Source organism: Trematomus bernacchii, unplaced genomic scaffold, assembly GCF_902827165.1.
Source record: "Trematomus bernacchii unplaced genomic scaffold, fTreBer1.1, whole genome shotgun sequence".
Classification (NCBI taxonomy): domain Eukaryota; kingdom Metazoa; phylum Chordata; class Actinopteri; order Perciformes; family Nototheniidae; genus Trematomus; species Trematomus bernacchii.
This window is the reverse complement of record NW_022987740.1, coordinates 46,948-72,152: the sequence shown is the minus strand read 5'-3', so window position 1 is coordinate 72,152 and position 25,205 is coordinate 46,948. Positions and strand designations below refer to the sequence as shown.

The 25,205-nt window shown below is 47.2% G+C and overlaps 1 protein-coding gene and 1 long non-coding RNA gene across 4 annotated transcripts in view; one reads left to right on the top strand and one right to left on the bottom strand.

The window, feature by feature from the left end:
- Positions 1-338: 338 nt before the first annotated feature.
- LOC117496379 overlaps positions 339-25,205 on the bottom strand; it is a 37,182-nt gene continuing 12,315 nt past the window's right edge. For all 3 annotated transcript variants that reach the window (XM_034148028.1, XM_034148027.1, XM_034148029.1), the window contains 4 exons: positions 23,743-24,030; positions 4,901-5,218; positions 3,560-3,877; positions 339-1,605 (listed from right to left, as the gene is read on the bottom strand). In XM_034148028.1, coding sequence (XP_034003919.1) covers positions 1,451-1,605; positions 3,560-3,877; positions 4,901-5,218; positions 23,743-24,030 — 1,079 coding nt within the window. In that variant the 3' untranslated portion in view covers positions 339-1,450. The remainder of the gene's footprint in view (positions 1,606-3,559; positions 3,878-4,900; positions 5,219-23,742; positions 24,031-25,205) is intronic.
- LOC117496380 lies at positions 9,858-10,455 on the top strand. Its single transcript, XR_004557277.1, has 2 exons — positions 9,858-10,035; positions 10,119-10,455. It is a non-coding gene; the product is annotated as an uncharacterized LOC117496380 (long non-coding RNA).

The following is a 25,205-nucleotide window of genomic DNA, read 5'->3' as shown; positions in this document are numbered from 1 at the left end:
TTGCATACCGAAAGGAAACTACAAATATGGTGTCGTTTTGCATCACGGTGCACAGATGATAGAAAGGGAGTTGTAGTTTTTAAAGATATTATTGATTTTCTTTGAATTAAAGAATGTAAATACTGAGTTGAGAGAATATTCAGGGGTTTTAGATGATGGGAGACACATCTATGGAATCAGAATTTCAATATCTAACCGTTAAATGACTGACATTTCTCCCTATTTTACAGCATTTGGTGATTCTACCAAGTTAGTTATATTCACATAGCTTAGGTCAAGTGCTCTTTATAACAATTGGTCCCATGTGTATGTTCTGTGCAGAAGAAACTGAAAGCATGCAGAGTTTCACCGTTAATTGATTGAACATAGAAAATAATCTCTGTGATCTCTGATATCTGATCTCAGGTCTGTGTGCAGGGCTTCATTTATTCACATGTTCTCATCATTATACGTCTTTCTCCATGTTCCCTCATTATATCTAACCTGATTTACCTCTTCATATATATCAGACCCTTCCTCTCAAATGACACGTTCTTATCAATTCAGACAAATGTTTAAATTCATTATGTCAAATTAATATTCCTTTAGTTCAAAACGGAGAAAAACTCTTTTCAAATAAGCAAAAAATAAGCTAAATTGTTATAAAATAAGCAAAATCCTTAATATGAATAAATTCAGCAAATCTTTTAGGAACAGAGTTTTGTGAAATTCTTATAAAACAAACAAAAACTTAATACATTTTTTTTAAAGAATTTGGTAGAAAACAAAATAATACAAAATCTTTAAAAACCAAATTAATCAAAATGTTTGAATTAAACCAAAATACAAAAATCCTTAAGAGAAATGAGCTCAATTATTATCAAATAAGCAAAAATATTAAAATATAAAAAATATGAAAATATCATTTAAGAATTCAGTAAATTTGTAAAGAACATTTAGTATTAAAAAATATATATATATATCAAAATCCTTTTTGATGAAATCAGATAAATTCCTAAATTAAACAGAAATAATGTTCCTTTAATTACAAAACTCAAATCTTCCTAAAAACAAGCAAAAACAGACAATTAAGCAAAAACTCCATCACAAATACAACAGAACTCAAAAGACATCATTTTGAAGTTTGTTCAACATTTTGAGATTTCGAGAGAAAGACAGAATTTTGAGAAAAAGTCAGAATTCTGTGGTTTTAAGACATTTCTCAGAATTTGTTGATTGTTATTAAAAAGAAAAAATGATTTTCACAAAGAAAACATTTAGATTTTTGAGTAAAAGTCCGAATTTTGAGATTTTGAAAAAAGTCAGATTTTTTGGAGAAAAAGTCCGAATTTTTAACGTTTTAGAAAAAGTCAGATTGTTGAATTTTTGAGAAAAAGTTGACATTTTCTCTGGTTTGAAGCTCTGAAGTTCTGCTATCAGGACATCTGTACTCTGAGCAGGGGCTGAATCATCATATAATCAGTGGCGGCGCCAGGGTATGGCTGGGGTAGGCTACAGCCATACCAAGAAATGGCTTAGGAGGAGCTGCTACTCTTCCTATGCAGGAACAGCCAGGTTCACTTTCTTCAGCTCCATGTCCTTCTGTCTGCGCTGCCCCCTGGTGGCCTGCAGAGACATGAAAGCACAGAGGTGACTTATGGCGCATTTCCACTACACGGTCGGCCTCGGCCACACTCGGTACGGCTCGGTACGGCTTGGCCGCGTTGGGCCTTAACAGGGCCGACTCACTTCATGCTGCGCTTCCATTACAGTTTAGGAACTGGGTAGTAACGCAGTGTAGGCGGAGCCGTGACGTCATCTTCAATGAGAAATCCAGAAACACAACACAGCCGTTAGCTGTGAGCACTCAGAGCTCACAGCTCCTTATATATGTTCAGAAACTCGACAAAAGTTAAACAAGTACAAACCACAGACTGCCTGTGTCATGGTGAATACAGTCGCTGCTTTATTTATGTCTGTATAGGCCGTTGTTGTGAGTGTGGACGGTCGGGGCATATACTGCGTTAGCTTAGCCAATCTCCATCTAGAAAAACACGAATTTTAAAAGGTTTTTCGCCTGCCGTCTGTCTGCAGACTTGACAAAGCATTAATTCATGGTTTTTACTAACCGGTATCAGTATGTTGTTACTTCATCATTTTGAAACGTGTATTACAATTAAATCACGGTCAAATATGTCCATCTTGTTGTAGTTCTAGCCCTCTTGCCAGCGCTCCTCTCTCTAGTTTAGCATACTCAGCCCGACTCAGCCCTGTTTGTTGGCCCCGATAGAACCACAATTTTCTAGGGCCAGAAAAGAGGGGAAAAAGTGGCCCCGCGCCGTGCCGCGCCGGAACGAGGCCTAGTGGAAGCACAACCAAAAAAGGGGACGGCACGACACGGCACGCTTAAAGCGAGCTACGCGCTGCAATGGAAATGCGCCATTACTGCTCCTCTTCAGGCCCACATCACAGTCCTCTGAACACATGCCTACCTTGTAGCAGAAGTAAAGGACGATGGCCAGCTATCGGATGGAATCAATACATGGGCTGCACAGGTTGTCATGTCCGACTATCACAAGTAGAATCATAATGAAAAATACGCCGGTAAAAAGTGCCTGTAGAAAACGGCTTAGCAAGTAGTCAGTTTAGCTTCGGTTGCTATGCTAACATCACCCATGTTATACCAGAGAAACTTTCATAACAGCGTTGTGATGCCAAACAGCGTCAATTCAGACTGACACACATTCACTTAAGGGGAACTGGGGATATGTATCAGCTGCTTGTGTGACAGTCAGACAGTGAATACTTTAGAGCCGTGTGAGCTAACCCGGAGCTAACGGGAGAATAAACTCCCGTGGAAGAGCAGCCAGCACTGCAGCGGTCGCTAAATGAAACACATTAATAAACAATGAACCACGGCACTCTGGAGAAAAGTATAAGGTTGGAGAAGTCGTTATTTAATTTAATCTGGCTTCGTATGATTAGAAGCAACGCGATCATCGACCCGACGCAGTCCCCCGTTGTTGTTGTTGTTGTTGTTGTTGTGAGCTCCGTTGGGGAGAAAATCAGCGATGTAAACGGTGACGTCATGACGCAGCAGCGGCAGCTGGGCGGTGTGAACAGAGCGGGAGCTGAAAAGGGAAACCGGAGCTGAACCAGAAAAGCTCTAGCTAGGAGCTAGAAAGGGAAAAGCGCTGGTGTGAAAGCTGCATCAGAGAGACACAGACATGATCCTCTTCCTGTGAACACTGAGCTTACCTGAGACAGTGACAGACAGACAGGTGAGAGACAGACAGGTGAGAGACAGACAGGTGGACACTGAGCTTACCTGAGACAGTGACAGACAGACAGGTGACAGACAGACAGGTGAACACTGAGCTTACCTGAGACAGTGACAGACAGACAGGTGACAGACAGACAGGTGGACACTGAGCTTACCTGAGACAGGTGACAGACAGACAGGTGACAGACAGACAGGTGAACACTGAGCTTACCTGAGACAGGTGACAGACAGACAGGTGACAGACAGACAGGTGACAGACAGACAGGTGACAGACAGACAGGTGGACACTGAGCTTACCTGAGACAGTGACAGACAGCAGACGGCTCTCTGAGGACAAGCTACGAGAGCGAACCACCATGTTATAAACACAGCTGTAGTTTCCCTGGTGGGCGGGCTCTGCAGCCGGGAACAGGAAGTGGGCGCTGTGATTGACAGCTGGCTGGGTGTAGGTGTGAGTGGAGGAGCTGAGCAGGAAGGAGCCTCCTGGGTACTGAGGCTGGATGGAGCAGCTGATGCTGAAGGTGGAGCCTCTGAACACCTGGAACCCCTGCTGCTGGGCCCCGGAGACCCCAGACATGGTGGAGGACACAGAGATGTTGGGCTGAAGCAGCAGGTCTGTAGACAGGTGAGAGACAGACAGGTGAGAGAGAGACAGGTGAGAGAGAGACAGGTGAGAGACAGACAGGTGAGAGAGAGACAGGTGAGAGAGAGACAGGTGAGAGAGAGACAGGTGAGAGACAGACAGGTGAGAGAGAGACAGGTGAGAGAGAGACAGGTGAGAGAGAGACAGGTGAGAGACAGACAGGTGAGAGAGAGACAGGTGAGAGAGAGACAGGTGAGAGAGAGACAGGTGAGAGACAGACAGGTGAGAGAGAGACAGGTGAGAGACAGACAGGTGGGAGAGAGACAGGTGAGAGACAGACAGGTGAGAGACAGACAGGTGAGAGAGACAGGTGATAGACAGACAAGTGAGAGACAGACAGGTGAGAGACAGGTGAGAGACAGACAGGTGAGAGACAGACAGGTGAGAGACAGGTGAGAGACATACAGGTGAGAGACAGACAGGTGAGAGACAGACAGGTGAGAGAGAGACAGGTGAGAGACAGACAGGTGAGAGACAGACAGGTGAACACTGAGCTTACCTGAGACAGTGACAGACAGACAGGTGACAGACAGACAGGTGAACACTGAGCTTACCTGAGACAGTGACAGACAGACAGGTGAGAGACAGACAGGTGAGAGACAGACAGGTGAGAGACAGACAGGTGAGAGACAGACAGGTGAGAGAGAGACAGGTGAGAGACAGACAGGTGAGAGACAGGTGAGAGACATACAGGTGAGAGACAGACAGGTGAGAGACAGACAGGTGAGAGAGAGACAGGTGAGAGACAGACAGGTGAACACTGAGCTTACCTGAGACAGTGACAGACAGACAGGTGACAGACAGACAGGTGAACACTGAGCTTACCTGAGACAGTGACAGACAGACAGGTGAGAGACAGACAGGTGAGAGACAGACAGGTGAGAGACAGACAGGTGGACACTGAGCTTACCTGAGACAGTGACAGACAGACAGGTGAGAGACAGACAGGTGAGAGACAGACAGGTGAGAGACAGACAGGTGGACACTGAGCTTACCTGAGACAGTGACAGACAGCAGACGGCTCTCTGAGGAGAAGTTATGAGAGCGAACCAACAGGTGATAAACACAGCTGTAGTTTCCCTGGTGGGCGGGCTCTGCAGCCGGGAACAGGAAGTGGGCGCTGTGATTGACAGCTGGCTGGGTGTAGTTGTGAGTGGAGGAGCTGAGCAGGAAGGAGCCTCCTGGGTACTGAGGCTGGATGGAGCAGCTGATGCTGAAGGTGGAGCCTCTGAACACCTGGACCCCCTGCTGCTGGGCCCCGGAGACCCCGTACATGGTGGAGGACCCAGAGATGCTGGGCTGAAGCAGCATGTCTGTAGACAGGTGAGAGACAGACAGGTGAGAGAGAGACAGGTGAGAGAGAGACAGACAGGTGAGAGAGAGACAGGTGAGAGAGAGACAGGTGAGAGACAGACAGGTGAGAGAGAGACAGGTGAGAGAGAGAGAGAGAGAATTGATGAGAACAGCATCATCATCATCATGAGCTCCTGAAGATATTAACTTTTCTGTTTTTAAAATGAGATAAACTGAGACTTTTCTGACAAAATGATAAGAAGAACCACTTGTTGAAAGGAGAACCACTTGTTGAAAGGAGAACCACTTGTTGAAAGGAGAACCACTTGTTGAAAGGAGAACCACTTGTTGAAAGGATTTACCTACCTGGAAACAAAAAAAAGAAAGAGAAATGGCAAGAAACCAGGGAAAATACTGTTCAACTCAAGAACCCAGCAGAGAAGCTAACCAACTGCCAAACTGACGGTTTGCCTAACTGTCCTGCTAGCTAACTAGTGTAAGCATTGGGTTGAGAGGTCATGTGTTGTGAGCATGCGCAGTCTGTCCTGGAGTGGTGAGAGAGAGTGTGGTGTGACTCGACGATAAATAAACGGAGGCGCTATCTGTGACGCTCCAAAAAGTACTAAGTTCCTGAGTTTTTGTTACACAGAAGTATTCTTGAAGCCTTAACACCTCGGACGTTACATTGGTGGCAGGGTATCGGAGTGTGTTTTATCTGCTCTTGGATTTTTATTTTCTGTGAACAATTACTGGACTTTCTGGTCGGCTCTGCTGGCTAGCTGTGCTAACGGTGCTAGCGTCGAAGCGTCATGTTCGGAGGAATGAAGAGTGACGGCGATATGGAAGACGATTATAACGGATGTACTGCTTCTTGGACTGGTTCTGTGAGTAGTGATGAGTGGAGCTGCCGCCGATGTTTAGGGGCGACGGCCAGAGGCAGTTCGCTACGTGGATAAGACAGTTTGAAGCCGCTGTTCGTGCTCAGACGAGGGGTGCTAGGGGCACGAGCTACGCAGCTACCTTGCTGAACATTCTACCTACCAGACTGGACGGTGCAGCTTTTCTGCTGTGGGACAGCTTGCCGGCAGATGTGCAGGGTGATTACGAACGTGTGAAGGAGAAGCTGGCGGAGGCTTTTGGCCAGAGACAGTTCCTGCTTTATTTCCAGACGTGTGTATCTGCACGGCCCCGCCAGGCGAACGAGTGTTTGGAGGTGTATGCGGCGGACATTTCCAGACTCGTGGCTGAGGCGTTTCCCGATTATGACCGCTGAGACGTTTTTTGGCTGGCCTTGATCCTGCACTTCAAGCAAAATGCCATGAACAGGGGGCGACTGATATGGAGGAGGCGTTGATAATTGCTGGGCGTTGTGAGCGGGCCAGGCAGGCAATGAGGTCGAACACGCCTGGTTTGCCCTACTGTCCTCCGCATCCTGCTGTTGCTGCAGCGCTAAATTCACCATCGGCTGGTGTTTTCGACTGTAAGGCTAATACCACGGATAAGCTCATAAATGTGGTTGAACGCCTCACCTTGAAGGTGGACAACTTACAGACTGAGGTGAAAGACTTGAGAGCACATAACCGTGGAGCTGAGAATGGCAGAGGGAGCTCCGCCTTGACCTGGGATCGTCAGCAGGACCAAGTGGAGCAGAGGGTGCACCGGCGTGCCTGCCACTGTGACTGTGGCGGGTTTGGTTGCAGATCTACCACCGGTGATTCCCACAGGGACGACCGCAGCAGGGGCCGTTCTCCTCAGCGCAGACCGCAGGATGGTTTTGGTGCCAGGGAATGGTCTCCACGTGAGCGGGGAACCCGAGACACCTCTGCGGACTTCTCACCACGACGACCAGGCAGCGATGTCCCGCAAGGACCACACGGCGCTGGGGAACGTCAGCCAAGGCGTGGAGTGAGGTTTTTGTCTCCCTCTCGGCGGTCACCATCTCCATCCTCGCACGGACGGCTGCAGGGAAACTTCCAGTGACTGGCGTCGAGACCCAGATGCCGGTTTCACCACTACATGGTCAAATGGACTATTCTGCTGGGAAAGCGCCTGCTCGTGCATTGGACTCTTGTTCTGTGGGTGAGTCTAAGCCCACAGCCTATGTTAGAGGACTTGTTGAGGGTGTTGATGTTACTGTTTTGATTGACTCTGGGTCCAATGTTTCACTTATTTCTGAGGACTTCAAAATGTCCACGTCTGCCTTACGTAAACGGGTGCTAAATACCCAGTACACTTTTTCACGCACAGTAAATGGTCAATTGTTGGACACTCTGGGTACTGTGACTCTTCCCATACAGTTGGGGGGCAAACATAGGGAGCAGGCTGTGCATGTAGTGCGAGGGGCAACACAAGCTATTCTGCTGGGGTTTGATTTCATGTTGCAGGCTCGAGCTGTTATGGATGTTGGTCATTGTCTGCTTCACCTGGGGAATGTTGATATTCCTCTCATGCATGCCACAGATTTCATACCAGAATGTTGTTACATCAATGTCTGTTGATGCTATTATTCCCCCTTTCAGTGAAATGATTGTCCCAGTTAATGTGGATATTGCCCGTACTGCTGGTCTGCCCATTGACTCTTTCTTAGGCTACCTGGAGCCTGAGGTGCGTGATAACGTGGGACTTGTGATTGCACGTACAGTTGCACCGGTGAAGAATGGATGCACTGTGGCAAGGCTGCTCAACCCGACAGAGAAGGAGTTAAAGCTGCACACCGGTTCCCATTTAGGTGTGTTCCACCATGTTAAGGACTGTGATCTACTCACCCCCGCTGAGGTTTTCCCCTCTCAGCAGGGGGCTACCCCTCTGCCGGATGTGGCTGGCTTCCTGTTGTCTGCTGAACAGAGACTGCAGCTGCAGGCCTTGATGGGGAAACACCAAGGGGTGTTCGGCTCTAGGAAGGGCAGAACAGGAAACACCGGTCTGATCAAACACTGCATACAGACAGGTGATCATTCCCCGGTCAAGCGTCGGGCCTACCGTACTTCGCCAGAAAAACGGAAGGAGATAGGCAGACAGGTTCAGCGCCTGTTGGAGGATGACATAATTGAAGAGAGTTGTAGCCCGTGGTCCGCCCCAGTGGTCCTCGTCAGGAAAAAGAACAACACATGGCGATTCTGCGTGGATTACAGGGGACTGAACTCTGTGACAATAAAGGATTCTCATCCACTGCCACGGGTGGATGACACATTGGACGCATTGGCGGGGGCCTCCTGGTTCAGCACCTTGGATTTTTCTGACGGTTACTGGCAGGTGGAAATGGCTGAGGAGGACCGCGAAAAGACAGCATTCACCACTGGCCAGGGCCTATACCAGTTCAAATCCATGCCTATGGGTCTAACCAATGCACCCGCTACCTTCCAGAGGGTTATGGAGCTGGTGTTAAGGGGGCTGCCATGGCACATCTGCATGGTGTATCTTGACGATATACTAATTTACAGTAGTTCGTTTGAGGCCCACATGTCTGCTTTGGAGGAGGTCTTCATTCGGATTGGGGCAGCTGGGCTTAGATTGAACGCCAGGAAGTGCCATCTTGCCCGTGATCACGTGGTATTCCTTGGTCACGTCATCTCCGCCGGGGGGCTTCGTCCTGACCCCCGTAACACAGATAAGGTAAAGACTTGGCCAGTTCCATGGTCCGCTACAGAGGTGCGTGCTTTTCTGGGTCTCTGCTCTTATTATAGGAGGTTTGTGAGGAGTTTTGCCCAGCGTGCTGCCCCCCTCAACCATCTGACAGGGAAGGATGTCCCTTTTCAGTGGACGGCGGATTGCCAGGGGGCATTTGAGTTTTTGCGGGATGGTCTTTGTGCCGAACCTATCATGTGTCACCCGGACTTCACCAAGAGTTTCGTGCTGGGTACAGATGCTTCGCAGATTGCTGTGGGGGCTGTGCTGTCACAAGAAGGGGATGGCCTGGAGAGAGTAGTGGCCTACGCTAGTCGCTCCCTCACAGCAGCTGAACGGCGTTGGTCCACCTACGACAGGGAGCTGTGGGCGATAGTGTGGGCAGTGCGTAATTTCAGGCATTACTTGGGTCTTCTCCCCTTCACAATTATCACAGATCATCAACCTTTGTTGGGTCTGCGACGACTTCAGGTTGACAATGACAGGACGGGGCGTCGTAGCCGTTGGGCTCTGGAGCTGGACCCATACGACTGGGTGATTGTGCACAAGAGTGGGGCCAAACACACAAATGCAGATGCCCTTTCACGCAGGCCTGACACCCCTGAAGCTTTGGAGAACTCAGGCAGTCTCGATGCCACATCCGCTCCCTTGAATACAATTCTCCCTGGCGCTGGGGACAGTGGTCCTAGTGATGTGTGTGCTGTGGGGACTCCTGCCACGGCCCAAGCCCAGGGACCGATTTCAGGCCCTCCTTCTCCTGACTCAGGGTCTTCAGTGGACCAGACCCTAATCTTCACTCTGTCACATGATGGCTCCGGTATTAGGGAGCTCCAGCAAAAGGATGCAGACATCGGACAAGTTTTGGCCTGGCTGGAGCATGGCCAACGGCCCCCTAGATGGAGGTTAAAAGATGCTAGTCGGGGTGTGAAGAGACTTTGGCATGAGTTTCCCCGGCTGACTTTTGTGGAGGGACTTTTTGTGAGGATTTACAGTATCTCCCTCCTTCTTCTCTTCTTTGTTTTATGTTTGTTATGTTCGTTCTGTCTGTCTGTGTGTCTGTCTCCCTGGCTGGGTGTGGCTGACCCACTTCTGATTCCCGCCAACTCACCTCCGCAGCTGCTGCTCATCATCCTGATTACACTACTCACCTTCACCTGCTTATATGCCCGGTCCTCTCATCCAGTATTCACCAGTTCGTCGTTTCACCTCGCTGGTAATTCGACTTGGTACATGTAGTTTATGGTAAAACTAACTCTCTGTGTTCCTGCCGAATCTAACCCTTGTGTTCTCCGTCAGAATCCATCTGCCTACTCCTCTGCCTGCCACATCCAGCCACGTACCTCTCGTCTGAGTATCTCCGTGCTTCCACGCACACCGGCTCCAACCTGTCAACTATCGCCAGCTCTGGATCAGCGGCTTTCCTCGCCAGTGTACCTTCGTGCTTCCACGCACACCAGCTCCTTCCTGTCGACTCTCACCAGCTCTGGTCCCCCGGCTCTCCTCGCCAGAGTATCTCCGTGCATACCCGCACCACCTCAGTTAACAAACCCTGGCTTTGGGTTTATTGGATATTTAATCCCTCGTCTGACTCTATATAAGGTTTTTGGTTAATAAACCTTTTTCTACCTCAAAAGCTCTGTTTCATCGTCCTGTGTTCAGCATTGTGAGTTCACTCCTGTAGCTACCGGTGAGCTTAACAGTACGAACTGGTCACTATGAGCTCCGCTGATGCCGGATCGGATCCCGCCTCAGTCCAGCACGCCATTTCCCATCAGGGAAATCTTCTGGGCCATCATGAGCAGATGATTCGAGCCTTAGTGGAGAGCAATCAATCCATGGCTCTAAACGTCTCAAACCTTGCTGCTCAGGTCTCTGCTTTGACGTCTTCTGGTACACTTCCTGCCTCCTCCTATCCACCTGTGGATTCCACTCCATGCCGGGACTTCCCCATTGCCGATCCTGAGCCTTTCCACGGAGAGGTGGAGAAATGCAGAGGATTTCTTTTTCAATGCAATAAGGTATTTCGCCAGCGCCCCGTGTCTTTTTCCTCTGATGGAACTAAGATTAACTATATGTTGAGTTTGCTTCGTGGAAGAGCTTTAACCTGGGCCGAAGCATTGAGTTCTTCTGTGGATTACAATACACTTTCCTTTGGAGTTTTTTCGGATCATTTTTCCTCTGTTTTTGATCATCCTGAACACTCTGGCTCAGCTGCTAATCGTCTGTTGAATCTGCAACAAGGAACTCGAACCATTGCAGATTATTCTATCGAGTTTCGCACACTGGCGGCAGAAGCCCGATGGGACGAGGCGGCTTTAAGGGCTGTGTTTGTTAGGGGATTGAGGGATCAACTGAAGGATGAGCTGGCTGCAAGAGAGGAGCCTGCTGACCTCCAATCCTTAATCTCCTGGGTTTCTCGTCTCGACAGCCGGTTGCGGGAGCGCCGTGCGGAGCGCACGCAGCGTCCTCCTTTTGCTTTGCCTTATCAGCCAAACAGTTCTCCCAGGTTTGCTCCCTCTGTGTCCGGACCATCTGGCTTCACCTCACCAACCCGCGTGCCCACTTCTGCTATGGTGGAACCTATGCAGTTGGGACGCACTGGATTATCCCCTGAGGAGCGCCTTCGACGTATTAGGTGTGGAGAATGCCTGTACTGTGGAAAGGGTGGCCATATCCTCTCTGGCTGTCCTGTTCGCCCAAACGCAAGGGCTCGTCAGTAAAGTTGGGGGTCCTGACGAGTTCGCTTCCTACACCTATTGTAGCCCCAATTTTGAGCCGTTTTTTGATTCCTGCTAGACTTTGTTTCAACGCTCAGACATTGCCCCTTTCTGCTCTCGTTGACTCTGGAGCTGAGGATAGCTTTGTGGACTGTGAACTAGCCAAACAGCTGGGGTTACATTTGGAAACTCTAACAGAACCTCTGACAGCATATGCTTTAAATGGGAAAAGCATTTCTAAGGTTACACAGCAGACACAACCCTTAACCCTGTTTATTTCTGGTAATCACAGAGAGGAGATTCAACTGAAGGTTATTTCCTCACCAGCAACCCCTTTGGTTCTTGGATACCCATGGCTTCGCACCCACAATCCACATATTGATTGGGCCGGAGGAAGAATCATGGAATGGAGCCAGTCGTGCCACCTTCACTGTTTACAGTCTGCTGTGCCTCCCGTCCCTGTCGAACCTAAGTCTGCTCCTTGTGTCTCTGCTGAAGTTGACTTGTCTGGTGTTCCTGAAGTTTATCACAGCCTGAGTGGGGTCTTCAACAAGGAGAAAGCTCTCTCTCTCCCTCCTCATCGTCCCTATGATTGTCCCATCAATCTGCTGCCTGGAGCTCCTTTACCCACCAGCAGGCTTTATAATCTGTCTCGGCCTGAAAGAGAGTCCATGGAGAGATACATCGGTGACTCTCTTGCTTCTGGGATAATTCGTCCTTCTTCCTCTCCTCTGGGTGCTGGGTTTTTCTTCGTGGACAAAAAGGATAAGTCTCTCCGACCCTGTATTGACTTTCGTGGGCTAAATAACATTACAGTTAAAAACAAGTACCCACTTCCCCTGATAAACTCAGCCTTTGAACCTCTCCAAGGTGCCACCATCTTCTCCAAGCTCGACCTCAGGAATGCCTACCACCTTGTTCGAATTCGCCAAGGAGATGAGTGGAAGACAGCTTTCAACACCCCCCTTGGTCACTTCGAATATCTTGTCATGCCCTTTGGACTCTCTAATGCCCCCGCTGTTTTCCAGGCCCTGGTTAACGATGTCCTACGAGACTTCCTTAACCGATTCGTGTTCGTTTACATTGACGACATCTTGATTTTTTCCACGAGTCTGGAGGAACATCAGGACCACGTCAGTCAGGTGCTGCAAAGGCTGCTTGAGAACAAGCTGTTCGTCAAGGCTGAGAAGTGCGAGTTTCACCAGGAGCGGGTCAGCTTCCTGGGATATATCATCAGGCAGGGCAAGTTGGAGGCTGATCCAGGAAAGATCCTAGCTGTCTCCGAGTGGCCAGTCCCCACTACTAGGAAGGAGCTGCAGAGGTTCCTGGGTTTTGCTAACTTCTATCGCCGGTTCATCAGGAACTATAGCAAGGTAGCAGCTCCACTCTCCAGTCTCACTTCTGTCAAGATCAAGTTTACCTGGACTACTGATGCTAACAAGGCATTTCTTCTCCTCAAATCCTTGTTCACATCTGCCCCCATACTCATCCAGCCAGACTCAAGCAAGCAGTTTGTGGTGGAGGTAGATGCATCTGACATCGGGGTTGGCGCTGTTTTGTCTCAGACGGCAGGGCCAGACAATAAGCTTCACCCATGTGCTTTCTTCTCTCGCCGTCTTTCCCCAGCTGAGAGAAATTATGATGTGGGCAACAGAGAGCTGCTGGCAGTGAAGATGGCGTTGGAGGAGTGGCGACACTGGCTCGAGGGCAGCGAGCAGCCATTCCTGGTTTGGACTGACCACAAGAACCTGGAGTACATTCAGTCTGCTAAACGGCTAAACTCCCGACAGGCCAGGTGGGCCCTCTTCTTTGGTCGTTTCAACTTCTCTCTAACTTATCGTCCTGGTTCCAAGAATACTAAACCCGACGCCCTGTCCAGGTCGTTTTTGTCTGAGGGACCAGTCACGTCTTTTGACTCTATTCTTCCCCTGAGCTGTGTTGTGGGTGGCCTCACCTGGGAGATCAGTAACTCCATCCAGGAGGCGCTATTGGAGCAACCGGACCCTGGTTGTGGTCCGCCAAACCGTCAGTTTGTCCCCAACTCTGTCCGTTCTCAAGTCCTGCAGTGGGTCCACAGCTCCCTTTTCGCTAATCATCCTGGTGCCAACCGCACACTCTCTCTTCTCCGGAGACATTTCTGGTGGCCAACAGTTGACAAGGACACTAAGGAGTTTGTTTCAGCCTGCACTACATGTGCTAGGAGCAAGGCCTCTCATCAGAGACCTGCAGGATTGCTCCAGCCCCTTCCTATCCCAAGTCGACCTTGGTCTCATATTGCACTAGATTTTGTCACCGGCCTACCTCCCTCACAAGGAAACACAACTATTCTAACAGTTGTAGACCGTTTCTCCAAATGTGCCCATTTTGTAGCTCTGCCCAAGCTTCCCTCAGCCCTGGAGACCGGTCAACTTCTCACCCAGCATGTTTTCCGCCTGCATGGAATCCCGGCTGACATCGTCTCCGACCGTGGACCTCAGTTCATCTCTCTGGTTTGGAAGAATTTCTGTCATTCACTTGGTGCATCGGTCAGTCTAACTTCTGGTTATCATCCCCAGTCAAACGGTCAAACTGAAAGGGCCAATCAAGACCTGGAATCTACTCTCCGCTGTGTTGCCAATCGCAATCAATCTACCTGGAGCTCCCTTCTACCCTGGGTGGAGTATTCCTTTAATTCACTCACGTCTTCTGCAACTGCTCTCTCTCCTTTTGAAGCCTCCTTAGGGTACCAACCTCCCCTGTTTCCTGAGGAGGAGAGTGAGTTGGCAGTTCCTTCTGTCCAGCATCACATTCAACGGTGCCGTAAGATTTGGAGGGACACTCGCTCAGAACTCCTCCGGACTTCTACCAGGAATCAACGGTCAGCTAACCGTCACAGACATGCCGCTCCCCATTACACCCCTGGACAATCAGTTTGGTTGTCTTCCAAAAATATCTCACTCCTCACCGAGTCAAAGAAACTGTCCCCTCGGTTCCTTGGGCCTTTCCTCATTGAGCGCATTATTAACCCCTCTGCTGTCCGCTTGAGACTCCCCAGATCCATGAAGGTTCATCCAACCTTTCATGTTTCCCAGATCAAGCCAGTCCACACTAGTGACCTGTGCCCTCCAACCATTCCCCCTCCTCCCCCCCGAGTCATCGATGATCATCCTGCCTACACCGTGCGTCGGCTTATGGATGTCAGACGCCGGGGCAGGGGCTTTCAGTACTTGGTTGATTGGGAGGGTTACAACCTGGAGGAACGTTGCTGGGTGCCTCGGTCACGCATCATGGACCCTGTCATGGTGAGGGAGTTCCACAGAGCACACCCTGACAAGCCTGGTGGTCGCCAGGAGGCTCCCGTGGAGAGGGGGGTACTGTGAGGATTTACAGTATCTCCCTCCTTCTTCTCTTCTTTGTTTTATGTTTGTTATGTTCGTTCTGTCTGTCTGTGTGTCTGTCTCCCTGGCTGGGTGTGGCTGACCCACTTCTGATTCCCGCCAACTCACCTCCGCAGCTGCTGCTCATCATCCTGATTACACTACTCACCTTCACCTGCTTATATGCCCGGTCCTCTCATCCAGTATTCACCAGTTCGTCGTTTCACCTCGCTGGTAATTCGACTTGGTACATGTAGTTTATGGTAAAACTAACTCTCTGTGTTCCTGCCGAATCTAACCCTTGTGTTCTCCGTCAGAATCCATCTGCCTACTCCTCTGCCTGCCACATCCAGCCACGTACCTCTCGTCTGAGTATCTCCGTGCTTCCACGCACACCGGCTCCAACCTGTCAACTATCGCCAGCTCTGGATCAGCGGCTTTCCTCGCCAGTGTACCTTCGTGCTTCCACGCACACCAGCTCCTTCCTGTCGACTCTCACCAGCTCTGGTCCCCCGGCTCTCCTCGCCAGAGTATCTCCGTGCATACCCGCACCACCTCAGTTAACAAACCCTGGCTTTGGGTTTATTGGATATTTAATCCCTCGTCTGACTCTATATAAGGTTTTTGGTTAATAAACCTTTTTCTACCTCAAAAGCTCTGTTTCATCGTCCTGTGTTCAGCATTGTGAGTTCACTCCTGTAGCTACCGGTGAGCTTAACACTTTTATGTAGAGTTGTTTGGCTGTCAGGTTGTTGTTCCTGCTGTCTTAGTTACAGAGGTCCTGGGACACTTGCATGGTGCTCCACTGACTGCTCACCTGGCGTATGATCGCGTTTTGGCACGCGCAAGAAGTGTGTGTTATTGGCCCTCCATGCACAGTGACATTCGTTCGTGGTGTGACCAATGTTATGCCTGTCAGAGAAGGAAGTCCCCGGTGCCTAAACACCATGCCCCCATGAGAACTTCACATGCAGTTAGACCTTTCCAGCGTGTGGCGGCTGACATACTGGAGTTACCGGTCACATCAAAAGGCAACCGGTATGTGTTGGTTATTGAGGACTATTTCACAAAATTTGTAAATCTGTATGCCATCCCCGATCAAAAAGCCCCGACGGTCGCGGAGTGTCTCTTCCAGAACTACATCTTGGAGCATGGGGTAATGGAAACTCTGCACACTGATATGGGCAGACAGTTCGAATCAGATGTTGTGAGGCATTTGTGCGGCGTGTTAGGTGTGAAGAAGACGCACACCACGCCTTACAATCCGAAGTCTGATGGCATGGTAGAGAGGTTTAATAGGACACTTATCGATCAGTTGGCGAAATCTCTTCTATCATGTGAGGGGGAGTGGGACTCTTTTCTGTCACAGGTCGCGTTTGCGTACAATACCAGTGTACATTCCAGCACAGGCTTCACGCCGTATTTTCTCACGTATGGCAGGGAGGCCAGGACTCCTGTGGATGTGTTACTGGGTCCAAAGCAGGATGATCTGGTGCAGGGTCCCCGGGAAGACTTTGCTGGTTCCCTTCTCAGACGCTTGGACACGGCGTTTGATCAGACAAGGGATAACAATTTTGCTGCAAGCAGCAAACAGAAGTCGTACTATGACGCCAGAGTGAGGCACGACCCGTATGAAGTCGGGGATTTGGTGTGGTTAAATGATCCCACTGAGAGCCGCCGTAAGCTGGCTCCCCACTGGAAGGGGCCTTATCTGGTGCAGAAGTGAATGGATAGGGGTGATGAAGTGGGGGTCACGTACCAACTAGTAGCCCGTTTGGGGATGAAGCCTCTCTCCAAACTGTCCATTACGACAGACTACAGCGATACAACCTGTCGGTAGCCTTTCCCTTGGAGGGACCATCAAGGTCTCTCTTAAACCTTTCTCAGGCTCTTCCGTTGCAAGATGCAGTCTCCCCACAGAGCTCTGGACGCTTGAGGTTTTCCGATGGGGAAAGTGACTGTGATCTTGGGCCGGGTTCTGGGGCTGGTGATTCCCCTGAGCTCGAACAAGCCGCACCGACGGTGTCCCGGGCTGGGAGGTTAGCGCGGCCTCCTGTCCGATTTATGGACTTTGTTATGGGCTGAATGACTGGTGTTTACATGCTTGTGTGATTATTTTCTCCTGTGTATTCTATGCTGCATAATTGGTTTTTTTCATGTTTCAAGTGTGCAGGACAGGGGAATAGGTTATGTCATACCAAGTTTGATGTTTTATGTGGGCTGTGGATGTGTTTTGTTTGTCATTGTTTTTATTCAAAGATTTTTTTTTTTCTTCAAATGTACGTCATGCCTGCATGTATTATTCTGCAGGGTAGTGTGTAGTTTTGTTATGTTTTTGGGTTTTTTCGTGGTTGTATTGTTTTTTTGATGTTTTGTTGTGTTCTCACCATGTGTGTGGAAATGGGGACATTTCTTTCAGTAAGGGGGGACGCATGTAAGCATTGGGTTGAGAGGTCATGTGTTGTGAGCATGCGCAGTCTGTCCTGGAGTGGTGAGAGGGAGTGTGGTGTGACTCGACGATAAATAAACGGAGGCGCTATCTGTGACGCTCCAAAAAGTACTAAGTTCCTGAGTTCTTGTTACACAGAAGTATTCTTGAAGCCTTAACACCTCGGACGTTACACTAGCACTATTCAACCGAAGAACCCAGCAGAGAAGCTAACCAACTGCTAACCAACTGCCAAACTGACGGTTTATCCTAACTGACGGTTAGCCTAACTGTCCTGCTAGCTAACTAACACTGTAAGAAATTAAAATCAATGTTTAATGACGTAATTTAGTTTAAACATACAGTAAGCTTAAAACTGTTTTATTCTGAAAACATTTCCGGTTAGCATTGGCTTGTGGCTAACGTTGTTGCTAAAGTTTATTTTGAAAAGCTTTTGACGTCACTTCCGGTTTTACGTTAACAACGATTACAGCCGTTAAAATGCATTAAATGAGGAGAAAAGGCGTGTGGAGTTATACAATGACCACACAACGTCTAAGGCTGGTGCCCCACGAGGACGAAAACGGGTTGTATCCGCATACTTCTCTTGCGTATAGCCCTGTTTGCCACACGAGGCCGTAACTAAACGATAGAAACGGACCCTGCAAACGACAACGGGTCCAAAGGTGGATAGATCTGGGAACGGAGCGCTCTGGGGGGTCATACGGCTCCGTGTGATCGCCTCTATACGAACATTTTGTGATAATGATGACGCAATAGCCCCGCCTCCCCCCCCCTCTGCTGCTCACCCCCGCGTCAAAGTACACTGCACACTGAATTCAGATTATTTATCTTTATCTCGATATGGACATAAACGCGAGTGAAGTCTAATCTGACAGGACGGAGACACGCAGCTCCTCCTGCTGTGATGCAGCGGGAGCAAAACACACACTTCAAGTCAGATCATCACCCTTAGCTATTTTAATTACCTCTCAAACTACCTAAACTAGTTATAAATATGTTTATTTTTTACTGTCGAGTTTACTTATTGGATCAACTGCTGCATGAGACAGACACTGACACTGTGAGAAGAGAGGGAAAAGAGAGGCTCCGTGTATTTTATTATTATATGTCATTATATAGAGTCGTTATTCATTTGTTTTAAAGCTCAATAAATAACAAAGAAGACCTTTGACCGGCACTTTTATAATTTTGTCCGGAAGATTTAAACTTTTACACGCGTTGACCGGCAAAAAACTCTGCCCGGTTCCCCCGGCCCACACCACGGTGAATAAACAGAAGGGCAACCATGACAACCATTCTTCTTCGCTGCTTTTTCTGGAGGAAGTTACAGCGCCACGTACAGGCTCGGCATATGTACTGCAGCTTTTTCCAGTCACTAATCTAAAAAGTCAGCCAATGAAAAGTGGTTTGATGCAGACTGCAGACATCTGAGAAAAACCCTCAGAAGTTTATCAAATCAAAAACACAGACAACCTGACCATCCTGAGCTCCGCCTCCAATATTGGGAAACACTGAAATTATACAGAAGAACACTCAGAACTAAAAGGGAGCAACATGCACAGCACCAACTTGAAATCATTGAAGAGTCCATTGACTCAAATCATTTCTGGAAGAAATGGCACTCTTTCAGCAAACCACACAAGGAAGAACTGGCTATTCAAAATGGGGACATTTGGAAAACACACTTTGAAAACCTGTATAGTAGCGTTACACTGAATTCGGCCCAAAATGATCTCCTCAACAAACTACACATTCTAGAATCAGTCGTTAAAGACAACCAGAACCCTTTAGACAATACATTCAGGAACATTTTCAAGTACATTTAAAAGGTCGCTAAAAAATAATTTAACCTGTTGAGCCCTGAGCCTGTTTTTCAGGTCTCAGGCTCGAAAATGCCATTCCCAGAACAAATGACCATATCTTCCCTTCTAAAAGGGTTAAATTAATAATCTTTGTTCTCAAAGTAATGATAAACCTGTGAGTTGGATGTAGAAAAGTCATAATCAATATAGATGTTTTTTATTTTAAAGAAAATTCAGATTTTACATAGTAAAAAACTGTAAATTATAGTGTCCGTCCAAAGATTCTTTTTTACTTACAGTGAAAACTACCCTTGGATGATGGGTTAGTAGACTAAAAGCTTTAGGAATCCAAAGTACAACATATAATAAGTACCCTGTATCAAGATTGATGCAAAACAAGTGACATTTTACCTTTCTAGAGAGATTTAGCAAAAATAAACCACTTCTGGGGTCATTTGGGTGGATTTTCCATATCTCTGGCCCCCCTTGGTCGATTTTGATGGTTGACACCTCTTTCTGACCGTTAGAGCCAATAGAATCGAAGGGGGAGTCCCCCACACACACACGTTGTGAAGAGAAAAGGTGGGGGCTTCGCGCATGTAATTTTCAATCAGAGTGAACCTATCTCTAGCTTTGACATCTGGAAACGGAAAAGCAGTTTTATTGCTCATGGATTATCATAAATCATTTCAAAGGGACACAGACACATTGGATTAACCTATGGATTAACTTCAGCGTTTTTATCGTTTTAATGCCATTGAAGACCACTTTGGAGAGACTACAGAGCCAAGGTAAAAATGTTAGCATTTTTAGCTACCTAGCGTCACCTGTTTTGATGTCCGTTTTTGTTTATAACGTCGCAAATACGTATAATTCAGTGATAATGAGGGTACCCATCGATTCTGTGTCACCTCACGATGTGAAACGATGTCATGGATGTAGAGAAGAGATAAATAATAAGGTTTTGTGAGTTATTTTCGGTGCAGTAAGGTGTTAGCATTTTTCGCTCGTTGCTAATTCAGAGGCTCAGTGTTAGCATTGTGGGTTTTCTTTAAAAAAAAAAAAAAAAGATCAGTTAGATGAGTTTCTTCCCGTTACATGCATATAAAACATTCATAGTTTATTAAATGAACATGCCCTCAGACATTGTTTCCTGCAAGATGTTGCGGCAGTGCCCCGGTACTGGGGTCTCTCTGGCTTAACAGGTTATAGGGCCCATGTCATGCTTTTCCGGTTATTACCCGTCCCCTTGTGTGTTATGAAGGTTTTTATGCATGTAAACGGTGTGCAGAGTCACAAACCCTCAGAGTACACCCTGTAGCGAGTAAAACTCTAACACAGAAAATACCTCCCCAAAACGCCTCATTGGAGATACGTCATTGTCCATTTGATTCTTCCATTTCGTTCCGGGTACGGCATGATGTCATGCCGTACCCGGAACAAAATGGACCAATCCGGAAGAGCTATGGCCACACAGTATTGTAAAGTAAATTTGAACTGTGTCTGTGGCTATGTATGCATATAGTATTATGTACTCTTATTTGTATTTACTTTTGTTTGGCCTTTTGACCATTTTAGTTTTCACTTCATACAGCACTGTAAATTGCATGAAATTATGAGCTGTTTTGTTTTGTTTTAATTTTGTTGCATGTATATTTATGTATGTTTTGCGTGTGTGAGGACCCCAGGAAGAATAGCCAATGCTCATGCTAGTGCTAATGGGGATCCTAATAAAGACAATACAATTACTGAGGAAGAGCTCCTGGCTAAAACACAGGCCCTACAACCAAGGAAGGCCAGTGGTCCTGATGGCATTTTAAATGAAATGCTGAAATTTAGCAGCCATAAGTTCAACACAAGCGGCAAACTCTGGGGCAGAGCCGGGAGGCCAATAAGGAAGTGCCACAAACTGCAGGTCATCTATTGGCCGATAGGCGATGACTGCAGAAAGGATCCATTTCCATAGACCCCCATGTTAAAATGCCCAACTTTACAGCAGAAATAAACATGTTTCTGCCCCTGGATGCAATACAAATTATTCGGGATATAGTTAGATTCCACCTTCATGCTTATGAATTGGTGAGTGAATTGTTTTCTAACACGACCCTTTTATTTATATCAGGTCTTAACGTTTTTGCATAAATGAGGGCGTGGTCACTTTGATGGACAGGTACGTGCCTCACTGTCAGCTAACAGCAACTTGTCCACTCTGCTAGGCTACAACCTTAGCTAGTTGTAGTTACTGTACTTGATATATATATATACACAGTTTAGTTTATGATTCAGCCTTGGGTAAGACTTTTATAGTCTATGGCTATGACGCCATAATGTTAAACGGGAGCAAATGTTAAAAGGGGACCCAATTATCCCAGTGGTGGCCGCCGGAGTCCGCCGCCGGAGCTAACGGAGCCGCAGGGGGCTAGTCCGGCGTTATAACTGGAGATCAAGGAATGCAGCGAAACGCGGACTTGGTTCACCTGCAGCCCTCTGTAGTATTAGCTAAAGAAATTATGTTGAACAAGGCTTATTAAGCTGAACATCGCCACAATTGTTCTGCTATGTATCGGTAGCCTACTTATTTAATTTTATTAACGTGTGAATGACAGGCATTAAGAATAACAAAAATAGCTCATTCTCCTGCAGATTGTCTCGTTTGATTATGAATGTAACGTTTATATAGTGGAACTACACTGTTTTATCAAAACCAAAGTGCCACGCAGTAACTTGGTATGCATGTATTTCAGCAGGAAATGTGCAACGTAGATGACATTTACCAACACAGACTATATAGAAATATTTGTAAAAGTTGTTCATGCGTTATTAAGTGAATATGGCATTAAAACACCTAAGCTTTTTGACTGTCACATTTTTACATTTCAGCATTGCATCACTAATTTAAGTTCTATGTTTTGCTTGTTAAGCAGTCTGTAACCCTACACACCTAACATATAACTTTTCATGTGTTTTTGTATGAAGGTTTCCTTTAGCTTAGCTTCTTAGCCTGAGCAAGCTCTGGAACTTCCAGGTCGGTGGCAGCAGGTCCCGCCTCCGCCTCTTTGCCCTTATTTGGATCAGGCTGGAGCAGGCGGGAGTTAGACTCTGACGTCACTGTCGAGCCGTTAGTGGCCGACTCCGCCTACTAAGGGCTTCTAGGCAACTCTGCAGAATCCTATGGGTGACGTCACGGACACTACGTCCATTTATATATATAGTCTATGGTTCAACACTGCCATGTTGAAACTATTCAACGTCGTTCTGAGCATTGGACATTTCCCTGACATCTGGAGCAAAGGAATCACCACACCAATATTTAAAAATAGAACTAAATTTGACCCAAACAATTACCGAGGCATATGTGTCAGCAACAACCTGGGGAAGTTATTCTGCAGCATCCTAAACAGCCGACTGCAAGACTTCCTCAGTGAACATAATGTCCTGAGCAAGAGTCAGATTGGATTTACAACATCGGACTACAGACCATATATATACCCTCCACACCCTCATTCATAAACATGTCCACCAAAATAAGAAGATTTTCTCTTGTTTTGTAGATTTCAAAAAAGCATTCGACTCAATTTGGCATAACGGTCTGTTTCTGAAGTTGATTGAAAACGGTGTAGGGGGGAAAACATATGATATCATTAAAACAATGTATACAAATAATAAATGTGCTGTGAAAATGGTCAATATGGAAACAGATGTCTTCCCCCAAAGTAGAGGGGTGAAACAGGGCTGCAGTCTCAGCCCCACCCTATTTAACATTTATATTGATCAATTGGCTAAATCATTAGAACAATCCGATATCCCTGGACTCACCCTCTCTGATACACAAATTAAATGCCTCCTGTTTGCAGATGATCTAATATTGCTAGCTCCATCTAAGGAGGCATTACAACAGCAAATGGATCATCTGCAAAGCTTCTGTCAGACCTGGGCCCTGACAGTTAATCTGGAGACCTTCTGTCAGACCTGGGCCCTGACAGTTCATCTGGAGACCTTCTGTCAGACCTGGGCCCTGACAGTTCATCTGGAGACCTTCTGTCAGACCTGGGCCCTGACAGTTCATCTGGAGACCTTCTGTCAGACCTGGGCCCTGGCAGTTCATCTGGAGACCTTCTGTCAGACCTGGGCCCTGGCAGTTCATCTGGAGACCTTCTGTCAGACCTGGGCCCTGACAGTTCATCTGGAGACCTTCTGTCAGACCTGGGCCCTGACAGTTCATCTGGAGACCTTCTGTCAGACCTGGGCCCTGACAGTTAATGTGGAAAAGACCAGGATTATGGTCTTCCAGAAACGACCCAGGGGTCAGGGGAACCCACACCGCTTCTTACTGGGCTCCACTGACATAGAACACACACACAGCTACACATATTTGGGACTCAAAATGACTTCGACAGGAGATTTCAATCTGGCCATTAATGATCTCAGGTGAGAGACAGACAGGTGAGAGACAGACAGGTGAGAGAGAGACAGGTGAGAGACAGGTGAGAGACAGGCAGGCAGGCGAGAGAGAGAGACAGGTGAGAGAGAGACAAGTTAGAGACAGACAGGTGAGAGACAGACTGTGATGAATGATGGGACTGATGGGCTTACCTGAGCAGATGAGCTTCAGGATGGAATGAGAAGAAGAAAATGCTTCTGCACAGTCCTTCAGAGGTCCAGAATGAACACAGTCAGGATCGATCCCCCACACAGGTCTCCCTGAGGACCCAGATCTCTCTTCTACAGAAACAACAGAGCCACAGTCGAGATCTCTGCAGGTAACTGCTGCTTCCTTCAGGTCCCAGTCCATATTACGACCAACCACTGGTCTCCATTCTCCATGATGTCTCACCACCAGGTCTCCCTCACAGCGACTGGATCCTATCAACCTGATAGACTCTGAACAGAAACAGGAGAGTCATCAGTAAAAGAAGAGAGTTCACAGAGAGGGGAAGTCCCGCCCCTTCCTGTGGACCAACATGAGACCTTATTACAGAAACATTTTGATGGGTCTTTAAGAATTGGAGGACATTTTCTGTCCCACCTGTGAAATGTCTCCGTTCCCAAAATGCTGAAACTTGTGGTGATACAGTGGTAGAAACAGATTCAAAACATCTTTAAAAATATCAAATATCTCTGGAGCGTCTCCTGAAAAGACATTTTACTCCAGTCCTTTATTCTTTTGGACCAACTTTAAAGTCAAATATAACATTTAAAATAAATATATTTAATAAATACAATATTTGTCTCGTTATTTCAGTCTTACCCGGTTCCTCATATTTTCAAAATAAGACAAATTATTTCAAAGTTATTCTTTAGTTAAGTATCTCACACTGTCATTTTCTGAAGCTAAAGGCTAACATTAGCATTACTATAACTCAACAATAACGAGTCATTACAGTTTCAGAGTTGTATTTCCTGCAGTACAATTTATTATCTTTAAATGAAATGTTAATATATCAATTAGCATTATCTACACGCTTTGTATCCTTTTTAACCTTTTTATACCTTTATAAAGGTTTATGCTGGAGGAGGACAGGCCGAGACAGACCCCCTGCTGGGCGTCTGACAGAAGGGAAGCATCTCTCTCATCACTGATGTAGATTATATTGCTGACTAATGGTGAACCCAGTCAAACTGTGGTTCTGTGGACCTGGGTTGAAGTTGAATAGTCCATTTAGCTTAGGAACCTTCCTAACGGAGTGAAATGACCCGGAAGTCCCTCAGTGGCAGCCATGATAAGAGCCGTTCCAATTCTCTAAATTAAAAGGAAAGGAGGTTTCAAACTTCCTTTATAACCTCCTTTAGCTTAAGAACCACTGGACCTCCCTAACCGAAAGGAGAGGAGAAAATGCTGCCCCACAATGCCTTGCAGCCGCAGCATTTGCCGTCACACAACAGTCGGCCGTTCACGGAAACAACCGATTATGACGGAGAAATGATATCATGAAAGTTACGGTGCTTATTAAGCTTTTTAAAACGTATGTGGTAAGTTGCCAAAGTGCTTTGTTTTGAACGTTCATCAGTATTATAATCAAAAAGAGAAATATGAACGTTAGTTTTTACTGAAATGA